The sequence below is a fragment of the Pteropus medius genome, unplaced genomic scaffold, assembly GCF_902729225.1.
Source record: "Pteropus medius unplaced genomic scaffold, Ma_sr-lr_union100, whole genome shotgun sequence".
Taxonomy (NCBI): domain Eukaryota; kingdom Metazoa; phylum Chordata; class Mammalia; order Chiroptera; family Pteropodidae; genus Pteropus; species Pteropus medius.
Window position 1 is genome coordinate 25,160,895 of NW_024344240.1, and position 19,883 is coordinate 25,180,777.

Here is a 19,883-nt window from a genome sequence, read left to right on the forward strand (position 1 = left end):
TACCCCTGCACCATGTGCCCAATTCAAAGGACCTGCCATTGCCATGACCTGCCCTGATCTCTGGTCCCTCCTCCCTCCCTTTCTCTCACCTCTCTCTCCAGTCAAAGCATCTGATGGATGAGCAAAGGGAGAGGGAGAGACAGAGAGACTGAGAGACAGAGACAGAGACACAGAGAGGGAGGAGGGGGGAATTATTCTCATTCTTGGCTACACAGTGAAATCACCTGAGTAGCTTTTAAACAGACATTTACCCCTGAGATTTTTATTTAATTAGTCTGAGGGACAGCCTGGATTCTAGGATTTTTAAAAACTCTCCAGGTGATTCCACCATACAACAGAGGTTGCAAACTTGCTCAAGTTTAAGAGTGATTACAAGTTTCTCTCAAGTTCCCTCGGCTGTTAATGCTAATCCTGCACTTGCACTTTCACATGCACGGTCTTCTATGGTTCCCACAGAAACCCGTGAGGCAGGCAGGACAACTGCTGTTATCACTATTTTATAGATAGAAAAACTGAGGTTCAGGATGTTGTGAGACTTGCCCGAGGTCACACCAATGGCAGAGAAAAGGACCCTGGGGTCTCCTCTCCCAAGGGTGTTTTCATGGTCAGCTTAGAAAGTATGGAGATGGGGGCAGGGTTGTTACAAGTGGGATTCTTTCTGTGATCATCAATTATATGACCCACAACTATCTGCCTACGAGCCTACAGGTCTAGGTTCTAATCCTAGCACTAACACTAAATCCTTACTTAACCTTGAACCAAAAATTCCCCCCTTTAGTCTGGGCTTTCCCCATCTGACCTTTAAATCCTTACCATTGTGATTCAATGCAAACAGATTCCCTCTTCGAGATACCCAGATAGATAGGAATGCTCTCTGAATCCTTTGGAATAAAAGAGCTGTGAACCAAAGAAATCAGATCTTTCTACCAGCTCCCTCTTGAGCTCATCATCCTGACCATCTGAAGAATGAAATCAGCACTTGCTGACATGTCATACATTTTCTAGGTCCCAGGTGGGTATAAGGCTCTCTGAAAGTTAGAGGACTATCTCAATCAGAAGGTTAGTGCTTGAGGGTTAGAATACACTTCAGAATTGCTCACCAACCTGGCTTGGTGAGCGAGCCCACCTGGGTGGATGGATAACGCATCCCAGCATCCTGCCGAGGAGCCTGTGGGGGACCCGCACCCTAGAGCCTCCTTTCCACTAGGGAACGACAGCAGCCTGAGGCTCCCAGAAGTTCTGCTGCAGCCCTGGCATCCTCGGGATGTGGAGGCTGTTGTGTAGAATCCACTCCTCCAAATCCTGACTGGGCTATGAACCAGAGAGGGTTATACATATAAGTGTAATGGGCAACTACCTAGGACACGTGTTTAGAGATGAGCACTGAAATAACTCCTGCCCGCATCCATCCCCTCCAGTCACAGGCCTGAAGTTCCAACATTTGTGTAGTATTTCTTCAAGTTCAGTGATGTCTTCATCAGGCATAATAATAAAAGCTACCATTTATTCAGTTTATAGTACGTGCCAAGCACACTGCTAGATGATTCACATATGTTTTCCTATTTAATCCTTTCAACAATCTTGAAAAGTGATTACTATCTGACTTCACAGATGAAGAAACTAGGACTCAGAAAAGTTAGGAAATTTATCCTCAGTGACTTGGCTGGTAAGTGGCAGTGCTGGGTTTTAATTCAGGTTTGCTACATCTAAATCTGTCTCTCTGATGCTATAAACACCACCGCCCAGCACGTTATATTGCTAGAGACTCCTGGTGAGTTGCTTTTCACATTATTTACTAGCCCACATGAAAGTCAGGTAGCAGGCAAGCTTCAGGTCCCAGGATGAGAAAGACCTCCCAGACAAACTTCATGTTGTCACAAGTTGGCCTGGGAATAGCCTACCAGGACATTCATCACCACCACGTTATTTCTTGTTTCACCAAAAGCAGGAGAAGCTCACTCCCCTCCCCACTTCTCCTTCCCAGGTCCAGTGCAATCAATGTTGTAAAGATCTTGCGAGTTCTGAGAGTACTCAGGCCCTTGAGGGCCATCAACAGAGCCAAGGGACTGAAGGTGAGAAGGGTGGGCCTGGGCAGGGAGCCATTCGCCCCCAAGCACCTGCCAGTCTGTGCATTGGCAGAAGCCAAGCCAAGGTGAGGGGTGGGCTAGAGGGAGGAGATAATGGGCAGCTCAAGTGGCTGCTGAAGACTCTCCTGCCTGCACCTGTAGTCCCATTTCAGGAGCAGTGACAGAGGCAGCCATTCAAAATCTGAACTGCTAAGCAAAACTTTTGCAAAAAGGATACCTACATATACACCCAGTGCCCCTGATGGCAATGAAGTTCCTGTTTTCCTACCCCTATAAATCAGGAAGTTGACAGGGCATTTGTCCCTGTAGTCACCTACAGCCCAATGGGGGCCTTTGAGTTCCCTTCACATGATTTCACCACCATGTGACACTGGGAAGGTGCTTTGCCTCTGTGAGTCTGATTTTCTCCACTGGTAAAGGGGTTGCCCATGCTGCCCCCTCAGAGCGGGAGTGGGAGGGGGACTTGGCTAAAGGAAGCTCAGGCTGCAGGCTCTTCCTGAAACCACATGCCCTTCCGGCCTTCTCTCCCACTGCAGCACGTGGTTCAGTGTGTGTTTGTCGCCATCCGAACGATCGGGAACATCGTGATTGTCACCACACTGCTTCAGTTCATGTTCGCCTGCATCGGGGTCCAACTCTTTAAGGTGAAGTCTCGGTCCTTCCTTCTCCTCCTATCAGTATTCCTGGGAAAGGGGCCTTGCAGGTACAGCAAAAACAGGAGTGTGGCCTGGGTCAGACTCTGGATAAAGGTCACCACAGCCCTGCTTTGAGCTTCCCAGACCGGAGAAGGTACAGCTTGGAAGGAGGCACTTCTCCGCCAGGCGAAGACCCTTCGCCCTCTCGGCACTGCATGCCCCTAGTTCTTGCCCTTCCTTCTGGCATGAAAGGGAGAGGGCCTGCTATGTTCTGAAACCTCCGTGTCAGGCACCTGCATAAAACCTGCAACATCCCACCTCGTTCAGCCCTCCAAGACCAGTTCCACTTCTACCATCCTCATGAGACCTTCCTAAAGAGTCCAGCATTCGTGGATTAGAGCTCCCTTTTTCTGAATTCCAGTGGTAGTCATGGCACTGATTGCTTTAATATATGTGAGTCAGATCTTCCCCACCTAGATTCTGCTCTCCTCACATTTTTTATCCCAAGTTCCCTAGCACAGTGCTGGACATTAGGGACGATCCTTTTTGATCGATTCATTGGTTAATGAACATATCCAATCACTTCGTTCTTCTGCCTTCCAGGGAAAGCTCTACACCTGTTCAGACAGTTCCAAGCAGACAGAGGCAGAATGCAAGTGAGTGCGGGCTGGCGGGCAGCCAGGCCAAGGCTGGTTAATTTGGGGCAGTTGGTAACTCGGTGTGAGAGGAGGGACAGCCCATTCTTTCTCAGACAGCAGCAGCCCCTGGACTTTTACCCATGGATAATCTGGTCCCATGGACATAACATACAGCAGGTGCTACCTACTGAAGCTCCTCACAATGGCTAGAACTGTGGGGTTTAAGCCAAACTAGTCACATCCCACCCAGCATGCCAGGAGTCGTTGGTGGGTCAGGTGTGAAGGGAGATGGGAGGCCCCCACAATTAACTCTTCCCCTCCTCTCACAGGGGTAACTACATCACGTACAAGGACGGGGAGGTTGACCACCCCATCATCCAGCCTCGCAGCTGGGAGAACAGCAAGTTCGACTTTGACAATGTTCTGGCAGCCATGATGGCCCTCTTCACTGTCTCCACCTTTGAGGGGTGGCCAGAGTGAGTATGCAAATCAAGGCCTGTCCACCCCGATGTGAGAGGCCAAGACATTGTCCTTACACTCATCCCTCAAGTTTTATTGCCTTTCCCACACTCCTTCCCAGAGGTCGTACTTCCCTGTGTCTTCCCCAGGCAGTGAGGGCATTTTTCTAGAACCATCTGTAGGCCATCGTCACTGCCGAAAAATAGACTCTTCTTTTTCTAAAAGATGTCAACATTTCAGAAACTCCAACCCAAACAAAATGAGCTTCTTTCAGAGCCCCTTCCCAACCTCAGAGTGAGACACAGTGATAGGGGTCATGGTATCTAGGAGTAGGGACCAGGAGAGTCTCTCCAGCATAGGCCCTTAGATCACCATAGGGTTCAAGATTGCTGCTCCCAGGGCACACTCAGTGTGAGCGGAGATGGTGGAGATGTCTCTGTTTTACTAGACTCTGCCCCAGTCTCCTTAAGAGAAAGCCTTGTCTATGTTTTCAGTGGAAGGTAAGAAAGGGATAGAAACCTGGGTCCAGATTTCTCTGCACAGATAGTGCGTTCATGCCTAGACCACTGGCCTGGTCGGCCTTTTCACTGCAGCGCCTCGACCAGGCAGCTCATCCTTCAGGTTCTCCATATCTTTGTACAGACACCTGATCCTCCCTTCTGTATTCCAGTGAAATTATCATCTAAAAGTCAGAAATTCTAAATATTCCTAAGTCAGTCATAGCACATGGATCTTAGATGAGAGTCACCACTATCACATGGTAAAATACAGATAAAACCTGGAGGATAACCAAGTACTGTGTGGAGTAGCAAAGGGAGGCGAGGAGGCAGCCCCTGTCCCTGAGGAGGAACGGGCATAATGGGCACAGGCCCGGGCCCATATGGATGGCGCACACGTGGAAACCACCTAAGTGTAACACCGAACCATTGCTGATGGTCTGAATAAGCCTGGGTCATTTGTTACCTAGTGTTTTTAATCTTAAAGGATATTTATCTCTGAGAGATTTATTTTATGTTCACTGTAACATCCTTTGAGTCTATGCCCGTTTGCAAAGCTGTTGCAATATTTACCAATATTTCCAGTATTTGAAATCAATGTCCATAATTCATGTTACATTAAAAGAGTACTTGACAGTTTCAAAACACCTTCATATACATTATATCAGCTACCCTGCCAGGTAGGAAAGTTAGGGATTATTGTCTCCATTTACAGATGAAGAATCTGAGGCTCAAAGAGGTTAAGTGATTTGCCCAGGGTCACATGGCCAGAAAGTGACAGAGCTGGGACTTGAACCCAGATCTTCTGACTCCCAGCCTAGAGCTATTTCTAGCACCGCTGAGCCCAGGGACCCCTGGGAGCAGCAGTGCCATCATTCCACAGAGGCGACACTGCTTCTCCAGTTCGTCTGTGGGGCTGTCTCCTCCTCCAGGCTGCTGTACCGCTCCATCGACTCCCACACGGAGGACAAGGGCCCCATCTACAACTACCGCGTGGAGATCTCCATCTTCTTCATCATCTACATCATCATCATTGCCTTCTTCATGATGAACATCTTCGTGGGTTTCGTCATCGTCACCTTCCAGGAGCAGGGAGAGCAGGAGTACAAGAACTGTGAGCTGGACAAGAACCAGGTAGCTTCCTAGGAAGGAGAAGAATGAGGTGGTGAGGGGGAAGCGGGACCTCATGAGGAACAACAGCATTCGGCAGCCCGCGGCCCACCCAGGAGGGAGGCTGTGGTCAGGAGGGCGGTCTTGTGGATGCTAAGATCATCTGTCCACTACTCAATGAGAATAGGGCTCCCAGCCTTCTGGAGGAGCCTGAGCAAAAGAAATGCAAATCCCTGCAAATCCCTGCAAATCCCAGATCTGGCAAATGTGTTCATTCAGCCAGCAAATACTTGTTAAGCATCCACTTAAGGAGACTCCATGATAGACTCTTGGGGAAAAAAAACTTTGTGCCCTCTCTAGAAGTTGTCAAGTTAGAAAGTACCCATGTGGGTTAGCACCATCGATAAAGAGGAAAGAAACTAGAAAAATGAGGGAGTGAAGATTTTGGGGGCAGAAGAGGACAGCATTAGAAAACCACTATTAAATGGTTTCTTAAATAAAAACCAGAGGCCTGTGCCTGAGGTGGTGGCAGGAAAGAGGCTTAGGCAGGATTGCTATAGTAATGCCAGTATCATGACACGTTCCGTTAGCCTATGAACAAGAGCTGGCAATTCCACTGGTGAGGAATGAAGCTGTTATGGTGGGCTATAGCATGTGGTCACTGAGGTCAGTTCCCCAGCTAGATTCCTCCATGGGAAGAGTCATAGAGAGATATATTTCTGTCTGTGAGTGACTTCAGGTCTGCTTATGAAAAAGAGCATGGCACAAGACACTCAGCTCTACCCCAGTTAGGCCAGCTGGACCCCTTACGGGTTTTGATGTCAATGTCTTGGGTTTAGACTCATCATTCTTGCTGCTGTATGGACTTAGGATTAGAAGTAAGACAGGAAAGAGGGAGGCCAGTTAGAAAATGTAGATGAGAGATGATTAGACTCTCATCTACTGTAGGTTAATGATTGTAGAGATGAAGAGAATAGGAAGAAATACGATGGGTCAGGCTTAGAAACTGGACATGGAGTCTGAGGGTAAGAGAAGAGGCTGGACTGACTCCCCAGTTCCCGACTCGGAAATCTGGGCATAGTACTGAGGAATTAACTGGATCTGTGCTATAGTCCCAAGAGTCTAATTGGCCAAGATCTTATTCCCTACTCATGACCTGTGTCTTCTGATCTTGTGGTCGCTGGTAAATTAGGAAGATTGATTTAGGACAAGAAAGAAAATTTGAGGAGAGAAGTGCCTCAAGGAAAGGCTGTGGCATAGGAGATAATGAGAGACCAAATATCAGTCAAGACACAAGTATTTATCAAATGGCAACTGTCAGCAGTATACCAGGCATTACCAAGTTGAAAAAAAGGATATATGTACTAATCTTGATAAGGAGATTAACTGGAGGAGGTTCTCTTCTTGATTAAGGGAGTGAGAGGAAATCCAAAAAAAAAGTGTTTAAATAACATCTCACACTTGTCAGTGAGCTAGAGCAATAGGTTATTCTCTGACTCACGGAGAGCCCTACCCCCAGGTGTATAGTTTCATCTACAACCCACCCTCTTCTGCCACCCCCCACACATCATTCAGGTAACTAACCCCACACTCTCCCCATTCCCTCCCCCCACTGCTCCCTTCCCAGCGACAGTGCGTGGAATACGCCCTCAAGGCCCGGCCCCTGCGGAGGTACATACCCAAGAACCAGCACCAGTACAAAGTGTGGTATGTGGTCAACTCCACCTACTTTGAGTACCTGATGTTCGTCCTCATCCTGCTCAACACCATCTGCTTGGCCATGCAGGTCAGTCCAGAGGGGCCAGCTCCCATGAGGCCTGTATGGGGGAGACTGCTGTGGGAGGGTATGGAGCGTAAAAGAGCTGCACTATCGTCTCTGGTTTGTCACCTTCCTGGAGGCAAAAGGCAGCAGAAAGACCAGAAGAGCTGTCCTCTTCTCCCAGGTGGAGAAAGACAGTGTCCCTTCTCAGGGATGGGCTACTCTTCGGGACCTGAGGAAAAATTCCGTAGGCCCCTGGGTTGAGAAAACCGAGAGAGTGGAGGAAATGGAGAACAGAGGGTGAGCTTGAAGTGTTAATTATTGTCAGTAAGGCATGGCGTGTGGAGGTTGATTCCACATCCACCTGCCTTCGGGAGGTCAACGCATGCCAGAACTCTCTTGAATACCAGGATTCTTTATATAGTTTTCATAACCAATCAAAGCAGGAACATAGAACTCTGCTGACCTCTGTTTCCAGAGATGGTGGAGAAGGGAAGAGCTTGCAATGTTTCCTGAGCCCACTTGACTGCTTATGGAGATGTGGGTGGCCTTTTAGGACTCGTTTCAAGGGAGATCTCTGTTGAGATGAGGGTGTGAGGAGTAGAGATGTCCCTGCCTCATTTTCACAGTTCCTGCCTTCCTCTCAGCACTACGGTCAGAGCTGCCTGTTCAAAATCGCCATGAACATCCTCAACATGCTCTTCACTGGCCTCTTCACTGTGGAGATGATTCTGAAGCTCATTGCCTTCAAACCCAAGGTAGGCCTCTGAAAAAAGGCATCTGGTCTGCAGGTGCCAGAGGGATGGAGAACAAGAGGAGGTGGGAGTGTCAGTATCGAAAGAAGGAGAGCGAGGGGCAGAAATAATCAGTGAAGGACCATGTCTTCTCTGATGATAATGCCCAAACTCCTAAATCAGCCAAGATTGGATCAGGCCAGCTCTTTGAAGTAGAATCTCAGCTCATGATCTGGACCATGGCTGGGATGTACGGAAAGCAAATTCCTTCCTGAGCTGAGCCTCTCCTTCCAAGGGAAGCAGATGACGGTCCTTCTTTTCCCATCCCCTTCCCTGGCCCCACCCCCCAGTGCATAATCTAGAAGAAACTATGCCCACAGTCTGACAAACCAAACCTCTCCAGGCCCAACCTCCCAGATCTACTCAGGCCTCTGTTCTCCTCTCCTCCCTTTTCATCAGCCACACAGACCAGCTTCATTGTAGAAAGCTCAGGCAGGGCTGTACTTGCTCAGGACTCAGTGTTCTAGCCCATGGGGGCCTCCTGCTCCCACCTCAGAGGCTACATCATTGCTCCCTTGTACCTTCCAGTACAGGAAGGGCCTATACAAATATCTGTGCTTTGCTGCTTATAAGCAGCTCCTCAAAGGAAGGTTTGAAGAGAAGATTAGAACCTTTGAATGAACAAAGTAGGGTAAGGCAAGCTGGATTATCTGTCACCTTGAATTATCTGTGCCCTCCCTAACCAGGCCCACCACCATTGTCCTGGATAATAGAGGAGCAGGCTGGTTTGAGCAGCACCTGCCATCTTCTACCCCTGAGGACAGGTCAAAATCACTGCATCCACTGACCTGGGATTCACAACATGAGCCGCTGCTTCTGAGGGAGGATGTACAGCAACTCAGTGGCTCCCCCTGGCCACCACGACACCTTTGGGAGAGGGATGAGGATAGCTGGTTCTAAGAGAATTACAGACAAGAAAACTTCTTTAGCTTTCTGAACCTTCTCTTCCTTTCTTTCATTACTTTTCCCAGATGCAACACAGATCAACAGAAGGCAAAAAGGAAACGTCTTTAGTCATATATTCCATTTTTATTCAGACTTTTACTTGTCCCAGGACTAATTGGGGCAGGGCTAGGACTCCTTGGCTCCACTTCATTGACAAGTTATCCATCACCTTCTTTGAATTGATATTCAACTAACATTTCTTGATAATCTACCATATGCCACACATACCTCATTGCATGTAATCCTTTTCAAAACACTCCTTTAAGATAGTTTTTAGCACCCCCATTTTAGGGAAGAGGGAAGTGAAGTGCAGAGCAATTAAGTGTAATATTAATTACACCACCACTAAGTGGCAGAACCGAGACTAGAATCTAACACCTCTGACTTTATGGTCAATATAATTTCCACTGCACCAAGCGGTTAGCATCTTTCTACATCAAATATTCTGCTGGGCACTTTTCAGAAAGAAGCAAACAACCTTTGACTGCAAAGGGACTTCAAAAATAAGAGAGACAATATTCTTACAATGCTGATTCTTCCTCTCACTCAAAGAATGCCTAGGGTTCTTGGCTAATTTTCAGAAAATGAGACTCCTAATGAATGTCATTCGGAGATAATAATGGTGTTTTCCTTCCTCCTCCGGGGCAGCAAATATACTCTTTTTCACTTTCCCTTCCAAGCTAAGTCCCATTTAGAGGCATAAAATTTGTCCTGGCCTAGAGAAAACCACTGAATATCCTTGGCCACTGTCTGTATACCCATAGTGCCTCTGCCCACCTATAGTCCTGTTCCATGCCGCATGGCCCAGGAATACTGACAGGTTCAAGGTCACAATAATACGACTGGGTGAGGCTAAGAATGCAGGATCATTGCCAAGTTGAGCTTCAATCTCAGATGGCAGCCTCTAGTAGGGAAATTAGCATCATTTTCATCTTGTTTCATGAGACATATGGTTTAAATATTTCAAAGCTTTGAGTCATTTCACAATTGACTCAGATGTGTTTCTGATGTCTGATGCAGTCTGCAGGGCCCTGCAGTGGACTTCCTGAATCTTGTTTTATGAGCACAGGAAATGCTTTGAACACAGCTGCCCTAAGAAGCAAATGAAACTGATACCTGCAGGGGCTTCTACCTGAAAGACACTCTACCTAAATCCTGCAGATCTAGGAACAAGCCACTAGCCAGTTGTAGTGATCTAAACCATAAAGTGCCTCCTAGTTTCTTCAATCCCTAGTTTTGTGAGAAGATAGGTAAAATGAGAGACTTTTTCCAAAGAAGGAAGAGAGCCATCCTGGGGCCTTTTGCATTCCACCTGCCAGGATCAGTCTGTGGCGTAAAGAGAAAGGAAAATGAATACCTCTAAAGGGACCTCTGGCAGTCGAGGGATAAAGTTCACTGGCTGACCAAAGAAGGTTGACCAGTTGGAAGGAGTATTGGTGAGAGCAGGGCTCTCATTAGGCTATGTTCTTAATTAAGGAATGGACTCAGGAAAAGCATCCCCAAAAATTTCAGGCAGAAAACCAAAGCAGAAACTACTTGAAGCTCTGGTAGAAATACCTAGCTGAGTCTGGCCCAAGAACCAGGGCTTCTAACAGTGACCTGAAACACAGAACAGCTTTCATATCTCCTGGTTAACTGGAATTCTGTCTGCATCTTTTAACTCACTGGTGTGGTTGTTTATGTGTGATATGAATGGGTTTGCACTAGTAAGCATGAGCTGTAAAAGGACACTTAGGCAGCAAGGATGTTGAAGATTGACATGAGACACAGCCAGGGAGAAGTTGTCTCATGTTGTCACTGCTCCACTTTTCTTCTGTCCTTTTTGTGTCTGTGATTGGTTGGTTGGTCAGTCGGGTGGTCAGCTTGTACTCTTGCTTCATTCTTTCATTGTCTTTATGGTGATTGATACTCTCAAGTTTTTCATTCCCATCTGTTCTCACCACTCCATGGAAAATGAATTTTCTCAAGTAAGTTCTTGCCTCAATTTGAACTGCCCTACTCCTTAAATTCACACTGTTACACACACACACACACACACACACACATAAACTACGGGTGAATATAAACCAGTTTAGAGCAATTCAGCCCCTCACCAAGACCTCAGGGATCTGCAGTGATGTCTGGAAGAGTGGGACGAATGACAGTAGAACTGATTTGAACACCTAATAACAAGCCAGAGGAAATCCCTTCGCGAGAGTAGGAGATAAGCAAACAGCATCTGGGTCCATGACTGTTTCAAGGCCAAGTTGATCAGCATTAAAAACTTTTGGTTAGAATGGCCTGAAAATAAGCTATTTGCTGGATTATCTTCCTATCGTGACTTGAAATTGTCAAAAAAGACGGAAAAATATTTTTAAGATACACTTTATGATAAACACTGAAAAATATCTAATGCCTAGAAATAAATCTAACAAAAAAATGTCTCCGATATCTACAGAGAAAACTAAAAAATTTCATAGAGAGGAATTAAAGCAAATTTAGTAAATGGAGAAATATATCATGTTCATAAATTGGAAAACTCAATATTACCAAGATGTCATTTATCTTTAAATTGATCCATAGACAATACAATCCCAATCAAAACTCTAAGTTGAACTTTACCTAAGGTGAGAATGGCAAGAGAAAAGAGAGCCACCCAACATGTCCTTTATGGCCAATAGGATGAGCCTGGGCATGCCCCTGCTGCAGCCCCATTGGGCAGCTCTGACATCACAAGGAGGCTGAGGCAAGAACCTCTGGTTTTAGTACCGGAAAGAGTGATCATGTGACTTAGTTGCATGTTGACAATGACTTCCCTAAGGCAAGGCAGGAGAAGCAGCCAAGGATGGGCCCAGCTTCTCTTCCTCAAGGGCAGTTGGTCTGCCCTGGAAAGAAGGGTCTCCCCCAAACGAAAGGCTGCTAACCACTCTCCTCCTCCCTGTAGGCCTGCCCGTGGGTCATGGAGGAGTGAAAGGCCGGGACCACTGTTCCTGAGACTTATCTCATTCCCCTTGGCTGCTGACTGCTCAGGGAGCTCCTAGTTCTCACAACCTCTTAGTACTTCCCCAAGGGGAAGATGCCGGAGGGGATTTGACCCTGGCAGCACTCTGTCATCAAACCCTTGGCCTCTCTTTCTAGCTTTCTCCCAGTCTGAGAACAGTCCAGAGACATGAATGGACCCAAAGTGAAAAGACTCACTGCCCTCCTGCCCCCGAATTTCTTCGATAAGAGCAACAGAAGCATTGGGACTCACTTTCATGTTGCAGAATAAATTAGGTCCAAAAGACACTTCAGACCTAAGGGATAAAGTGAGGCCTCTAGTCTAGCACTATCTAATGGAACTTTCTGCAATAATGAGAATGTTCCATATGCACTGTCTATAAAATAGCCACCAGCCCCATGCCTATTAAGCACTCGAAATGAGCCTATTGCAGCCGAGGAATCGATTTTTTTAATTTTATTTATTTTAATTTAGATTTTGTAGCCACATGTGGCCAGCAGCTGCTATCTAGGACAGGACATCTCTCTAGACCCTGCTTCTTTCCACTGACATTTACAATTTCTTCTATCCTCTATCTGTCTGTCTTAGCTTCTTCAGTCCAGCTGCTCTGGCTTCACAAAGCCAGATGGTTCATCGCATCCTCCCTACTCTTTCTCCAGCTGGTAATTTTCTACCAGAAATTGACTCATTATAGTGGAAGCCCCCTTGACAGGGTAAGAAGGCTTCTCACCCTGGGGTCCCCTGTGTGGATTTTCTCCTGACTTTGTTAGTTCTCCCAGCCACCCCTGGATTCCCCCTGTCCGTGTCAGCTGCAAGTGCTGAGGCTTTTTCCCTGTGGATCCTGTCCCACCCAGTTTCTGGACGGGTCCTAAGGAAGGCAGAGAGCACACTGGCAGGTGTGGTCTGGAATTGATCTTGCTGCTGTGGCCAAAAACCCCTGGTGAGCCCTGGGGCAGTCAGCTCCTTTTTCCCAGCGCTTTGGACTTCTGACTAGGGTTCCTGATTAGCATTTTTGTGCCCTAGCAAAACTAAAGTCTGAGTACCCTAAGCCTTGCCTGTTTCTTACCCGACCCTTCGGCAGGATGCAGAACCTTGTCTTTGCGCACCCCAGTCACTAGACAGAGACTTGCTGCCTCATAGCTTTGACACTGCTTCCAAAGTAGGCTCCAGACATCTAGCCATGTTGTGCCCCCAGCTGGCTCCACCTGGCATTCTGGTCCTGCCCACTGGCCTCCATTGTTAGGCCTTAGCCTGCCTCACAGCAAGTCATCTGAATTGTCTAGGGCTGTGACTCCTGCTACCTGCCCCCAAACATGAGGGATTTGGCCAACATTTTTATAGTGTCAGCTAACAATAGGGTAGTCATTCAGCTAATAGTGTATTCTCTCAGCTTTGAGGGATTCCAAGGCCCCCATTATTTTTTAGAAAAGAGGAAGTGAAGGCTTGGCTGCTTCTTAGAGAGCAGAGAGACAGAGAGTGAGGCTGGCAGCAATAGCTTATGCTGACAAAGAACCCAGTTCCACCTTTCCTCGGGCTGTTGTCCCAAGGAGTCTATCTGTGTCCCCTCAACCTTTCCCTTGGCTAGGAGCAAGGGATGAGTCACAACAGGAAGGGAGCCTGGTGAATGAGATGCTACAGAATCAGAGCTGCTCAGGACCATTGAGGTCAAGCATTTTCTCTTTGTCGGGCCACTCCCCACAGCACTAGGCACAGCCTTGCTCAGGCCTCACCCACATAAGCAGCAGCAGAACTGTGAGAAGGAAGAGGCAGGAGGCTCTTGAATGGTCCTCTCAGTGGTCAGTACTGTGGCGTGCTTGAGCCAGGGCCAGTCTCTCTGCATCTTGAGTCTCTGAGCCTGAGAGACAGTGTTGCTGGCCTTGGATTTCTCATGCATGAAGGCAGCCTTCCTCTTATTTCTCACTGTGCCTGTTGAGTACAAGAGACCCCATGGTTTCCAGTGGCCCCAGAGAAGTCTTTTCTCTACATACTATGTTGTTCTTAGGAAAGGATTGTTGCCCTGCCTAGATGAGGAGCATGTGGAGATGTGGGCAAGATGGAAAAATTCATCACCAGCTACCTTCTTTTCATTGGGCTTGTGATAAAGGGACAGATGAGGCCCAGATTGGGGCCCGAACTTCACCTATGGACAGGCAGCAGGAAAGCTGGAGTGGGGAGGCAGGTGCACAGGGAGCACTCAGGGAGAGCACTTTTTCTGCAAAGAAACTCTGCAGCCCAGTCCTTGGTCTACTCTGTCAGCTTTATCCATATCTGGAAACTCTTTAAAGATCAAGCATCTGGTTTCCCTTTGGCAAACAGCTTTCCTCACACGACCTGAAGATGTCATGGTCCATGTCCTCCAACCAGTGTGGGGTTTTCCAGGAGCACCCAGGCCCTGTACAGATGCAAAGGGAGCTTCTGAGGCTGAGGGTCCGAATCGTTCAGGCATGGACCCACTGTTTTAGACATTTTTTTGTCCTCCATGAGCAAGCTGTTTCTGGGATAGAAACCAGGGTTTGGACATTCACCAGGCAGGTGGAGAAGCTGAGAGAGCATCTCAGCAGATGATTCAAGCTCCAAGTCAAGTGGCAGATTTACTTGTCTGACCCAGGGAAGATCAACCATTTTGACCAACTGTGAGCCAATCGACTTTCCTACTCAGGCCAGGATGTCATATTTGGACCATGATTTTCATTAACTTTCACAATAGCTATGCCCTTGGTCCGCCAAAGAAGGCTAGTGGGAAACATGCCGAAGGATGGGTTCCTAAATATCGCCAACTCTGATAGAAACAGAGGCATGGGAGACAGGGATACACAGACCTGTATTAGAGAAGCGACTAATCAGCATAGGACAGAGGTCTGGCAATAGCCATCAAGGCCCCGAGTGACCCCACAGGGTCCCTGGGGCAGCCTGTGCAAATGGAATGAGGAGAATAGTGGGGGCAGAATTTCTCTGCACGCACAGCCACCGAGGGGCCCGGAAGACCCTGCGAGCACGAGTCCATCTGGCCTGGGCTCCCTTCCAGAGGGCAGGAGAGATTCCGATTTCCACATACTCTTCCGTGAGCTACTGAGAGAAATCTTCTTTAGAGCCCAATAAAGGACCAGGGGAAGGAAAGAGAAAGTGACATGACCAGCAGGAAAGGATGTAAACCGGGGCCATTGCCTCTTCTTAAAGGTTGAGAATTCTTTAGAAACTTGGTTTTTGTTTTTACCAGATAATTACTTTTCCTACTAAAAGTCTACTTTCTCTCCCACTTTATCTCTGGATCTAGCTATACCATTCATCAATAATCCCCCTTTCTAATAATTTTAAGTTAACCATACATTTCTTCATGATGCAATAATTTTTGCCAGATTTTATTTTTTTATAAAGCAGTTTTTACTTCATTTCTTGGCTTAATCACCAACTGCCACCGGATTCCACAGAGAGAGAACGTTCTGGTAGATCGAGAACCAGGAAGCCTCGCTTACACCTTAACAGCACCTCGAATGAGTTGGAGGCAGGCAGGTAGGGCATAGAATGCCTACAGGCACTTTCTTTCCATGCCTCAGTTTCTCTGCAAAGTAGGAAGACTGGCTTAGCAGTCTGTAGTGAGACCAAATGGGATCATGTCTGTCTTAGTCCCTTCAGGACTATAACAAGTACCACAGACTAAGTAGCTTATAAACAACAAAATTTTATTTCTCAGTGTTCTGGAAGCAGGAAGCTTAAGATCAAGGCACCCTCATGGTTGCACTCTCTGGTGTGGACCCTCTTCCAGGTTCATAGCTTGTGTCCTCTCGCTGGGTCCTCACATGACAGATGGGCTGAGAGAGCTCTGTGAAATCTCTTTTATAAGAGCACTAATCTCATTCTTGAAAACTTACCTTCATGACGTAATCCCAAAGACCCCACCTCCTAACTCCATCCCATTGGGAGTAAGGATTCCAAAATGTGTATTTGGGGGGACACAAATATTCAGACCATAGCAATGTCTGAAAAGTCACTAAGGCTTCTGGGGAAAGTGCCGTCCAGATAGAATGTGAGATGGGCAAGGATCCCTCAGCCTCAGCCTGGAGAGTTTGCATTCCGCTCTCCGACTCAGAACAAAAGGAACTTCACTCTCCTGCCCTTTTTGTTAATTTCCATTTTAAAATTGGTACTTTTGTAATTCTGGTGTTCTGTCATCTCTCATTTTGAGCTAATTTATTCTATCCCTTCATACAGATTTTTGCCTAACACCATAATATAATTTCAAGGCTCATCTTTATAGATCTTCGAAGTTGAATTATGTTAAAACACTGCATAAACCATGATACTAACATCTAAAACTATCGCTCACCCTTTCCTGTGACTAATGCCACCCATTATTGGGCTTCTCTAGATTTGAGCTCAGTTTTTCACTATTTCCTCTCTCTCTGTCTCTAGGCATTATCTTCTTCATATCATTTATTTCGAGGACTCTTTTCCTGTATGCTGTTTGGCTAGTGTTTTGCTACAGGCTAAAGTTAACCAACAGCCTAACAACTATTGTACAGAGCTTCCAACATATCAGGCAATGTGCTTATTACCAAGGACACAACAGCAACCATGAGCGGACCAGTGAGCCTAGGTCACCATTTAGTCACTTTAAGAACAGAGTTTCCCGACTTTAGTCCATTCTTGGACCTTGCAGTGTTCCCACTTGACCATCTCATCATCCCTAGAAAAACTGCTTATAGCCTGGTACCCCTATTCCTACTTAAAAAGAAGCAATGAATAGACACATTAACCCATTTTGTATCAATTCCTACACTTTAAATTAAGTAACAGTCAGAAGCGAGGGAAGTAACATATTTTGCGTCTATGCAGAATCAGACATTACGCTGGACATTTTCCATTCATTATCTCCATCAATCCATAAGACAAGTAAAATAGTCTTTAGGAAACCAAAGGTCAGAGAAAAGCTAAGTAATATGTCCAAAAGAGCCAGGGTTTTTTTGTTGTTGTTGTTTTGGGAGATTTTAATGCAGGTTTAGGTGATTCAAAAGCCAAGCTCTTTTACCTATACCCCCATTGAAACAACAAATGTGAACAAGCTGAGACGTTGCTATGTGCTCGATGGGTCCTCAGCAAGGGTTTATTTTCTTCCTTATAAGCAAATCAGAAACAAGATGAAAGCAAGCCATTCTCAAGTAACAACGCTATGGAAAATTAACAATAGTCACTCCATTCTCATGTCTCTCCACCTCCTCTGAGGCCCCTTGCCTCCTCCTACCTCTCATTCGTCCATTCTGTCTTTGGCCCCTGGATACCCCTGGATTGGTCTGCGCCTTCAGAATTTTCTTTCCAAATCTGAAGTGATAGGTACTTTCAGGAGATGGGGCAGTCACCTGATAGGCGAGCTCAAGAGAGTGAATCAGTAGCCTAATACGCCCTCCTATTCATGTGTATGCACACACACACGCACACACACATGCACTGCACTTGCAATGGAAGATTTGCAAGTTATGGAGACAAATACTAGATCGCTGAATTCCTCGAAGGCAGAAACCACCTCATATCCATTATTTTGTCCCATGAGAGGCTTTCAGTGAAAGTTTAATGCATGCCTGCATGAATGAATGAGAATTACAGACCTGGAGAACAAGAGAAAGAGAGTCAGAACATTAATATCAGAAAACACCATTAAGATCATTGATATTCCATCAATGCAGAAATCTCTACATAGTCCTGCTTTTGGCCATGAGAGACTATATCTAGAGGCAGCTCTGTTGTGAATGCTCCTTTATACTGAATAGAATGTGCCCCTTTGTAACTTCCACTTATTAGCACTATTTTTCCCTCTTTTTTTTTCCTATAGTGATTGAGCACTTCAGTAATGATGCTGAGACATGGTACCATCTTTACAGGGCTCATGGTGTAATGCAGGAAACACCAGTAAACAAAGAGAATACAGAATAGAGCAAGGGCTATGCTGGAAGAAAATAGGCTACCACAAGGAGAGCAGTGGGGGAAGAGGCCCCTTTCTGAGATAAGGGGGTCAGAAAGGTGCCAGTTAAACTGAGCCCTGGAGGCTGAACAGGATCCAGAAGAAGAGCATTTCAGACAGAGGGAAGAGCAAAGGCCCTGAGGCAGGAGTGAGCACAGCTTTTTCTGGGAACTGAGAGCAGCGAGTGAGGAGGCAGGGTGTGCAGGGCCAGAGCATGCAGACCCTTCGGGACCTATAAGAAGTGTGGATTTGCTCTGACTGCCCTCCGAAACCACAGGGAGCAGGGATCTTCAATGGGACATTATATAACCTCATCATGGTTGTGAACCAGCATGCTGACTGCTTAGTGAAGAATGGGCTGGTGTGCGGCAAGTGGGGAGCAGTTAAAGCCTGTCCCTGGAAATGCAGGTGACAGCAGTAGAGATGGAGAGAGGTGGGCAGAGTCGTGACTTTATCTGATGGTGAGGTGGATGTGAGGGTGAGGAAGAATCAAGGAAAGCTCTAGATAGTGTTTGAGCGGGAGTAACTCTTACCCATCTTTATATCCCTCCAGATGCCTTCACAGTAGCACCCGGTAGCATTAGACACTCAGTAAATGTCACCTAAATGAGAGCAAACCAAAGCTGGCCTCCACAGACCGCATCCCCGGCTGGCCCCACCCACTCAATCCCAAATGCCGCTTCTGCCCCCTGAATCGGAGTGGTGCCCTGCAGGTTCCCAAATGCCCGCTAGAGGGCAGTGCACTCCCCACACTGAGAACCACGGCTTTAGGCTAATAAGGTAAGACTTCATTCAGCCTCTTATTTCATTTTCCTTGACATCTATTTATCCCAAATCTTAAGAAACCAGTGTCTCCCACCATCAGTGGAACCCCCTCGACCCAGAAACTCAGCATATATGTGTCACATTTGAATGAGGAGGAAAGCGAAGCAGAAGGAAAGGAGGTGGCAAAGGGATGACACAGCGACTCAGCCGGCTTCAGCCGTGAGTCAAGAGGAGCGCTCTGCGGGGGGTGGAGCTCCTGCCTGTTTCTCAGCAGCCTGATTGGTGAGTGGGCATTACCCTGATTATTATTTATTTGTGGAATGCCCACAGGGTTGTTGGAGCAGTACACGCAGACAGGCACAAATAGGCTTTGTCAGGGGGCCTGCTTTTGTACCCAGGGATTTGCATATTGTTGCAACATTGTGACAGGTTTCTTTCTTGGCTGGCGCTTGAGAGCTTAAAAGTCACTATGAATGATGAAAAATAATTATATAACTTGCATAAAGCCTTGTGTGGGAAGGGTAGTATTACCTATTACATTTAATTATTTAATGTGGAAAATTATTCACACTGTACAAAGAAGCCTGATGGGAAAGTGCACTGGTTCCATCTCCATTCCCGTCACTGGGAAAGAGACCGGACCACACTGAGTCTGGGAGGGAAAGAGGGATCCCCAAACCTGCAGGGCTGTGGATTACCCCACCCACCAGCCCCGAGGCACTGCCAGCGCTCCAACCACAGTAATAGTAATAGCAGAAGTCACAGCCACCAGCAGGCTCTGCACACTTCATGCACGAACTCAAGTAATCCTCACAGAGCCTCTGAGGGCGTGCATTGTATTTGTTCCCATGCGACAGGAAGGAAGCAGAGGTTCTGGTAATGTGCCTACACAACTCTGGAAGCGAGGGCCGTCTCTCATTTCGTTCACATTTTGTTTACTAAAGTGGATACAGGCAGCTGGCTGTCATGATCGTAGCTGTGCCATACCTGCCCCTTCACTAAGAAGGGGTCATCCTGTTAGGTCAGAAAGGGCTGAGAGACTATAGGACAGGACCAGGCAGATCTGGATTTGGAATGGTCTCCCAGAGCCTAGGTCAGCTGAACTGGGCAGGAGAGAATTCGAGACGGGCAAGCCATAGAGGGCTGCCACGGGTCCAAGCTCATCCACTGCTCCTCCTTGTCTCCCAGCGCTGCCTGACCTCTGCCTTCCCTGCCCCTTCAGAGTGCTCATGATGTTCGTGGGAACTTAAAGTTGCCTGCA

The 19,883-nt window shown here is 47.0% G+C and overlaps 1 protein-coding gene across 3 annotated transcripts in view; it reads left to right on the forward strand.

Moving 5' to 3' along the window:
- CACNA1C (calcium voltage-gated channel subunit alpha1 C) overlaps nt 1–19,883 on the forward strand; it is a 611,706-nt gene that overhangs the window by 524,075 nt on the left and 67,748 nt on the right. For all 3 annotated transcript variants that reach the window (XM_039869216.1, XM_039869218.1, XM_039869219.1), the window contains 7 exons: nt 1,985–2,072; nt 2,624–2,731; nt 3,326–3,378; nt 3,690–3,836; nt 5,249–5,450; nt 7,054–7,212; nt 7,833–7,943. In XM_039869216.1, the coding sequence (XP_039725150.1) occupies nt 1,985–2,072; nt 2,624–2,731; nt 3,326–3,378; nt 3,690–3,836; nt 5,249–5,450; nt 7,054–7,212; nt 7,833–7,943 (868 nt within the window). The remainder of the gene's footprint in view (nt 1–1,984; nt 2,073–2,623; nt 2,732–3,325; nt 3,379–3,689; nt 3,837–5,248; nt 5,451–7,053; nt 7,213–7,832; nt 7,944–19,883) is intronic.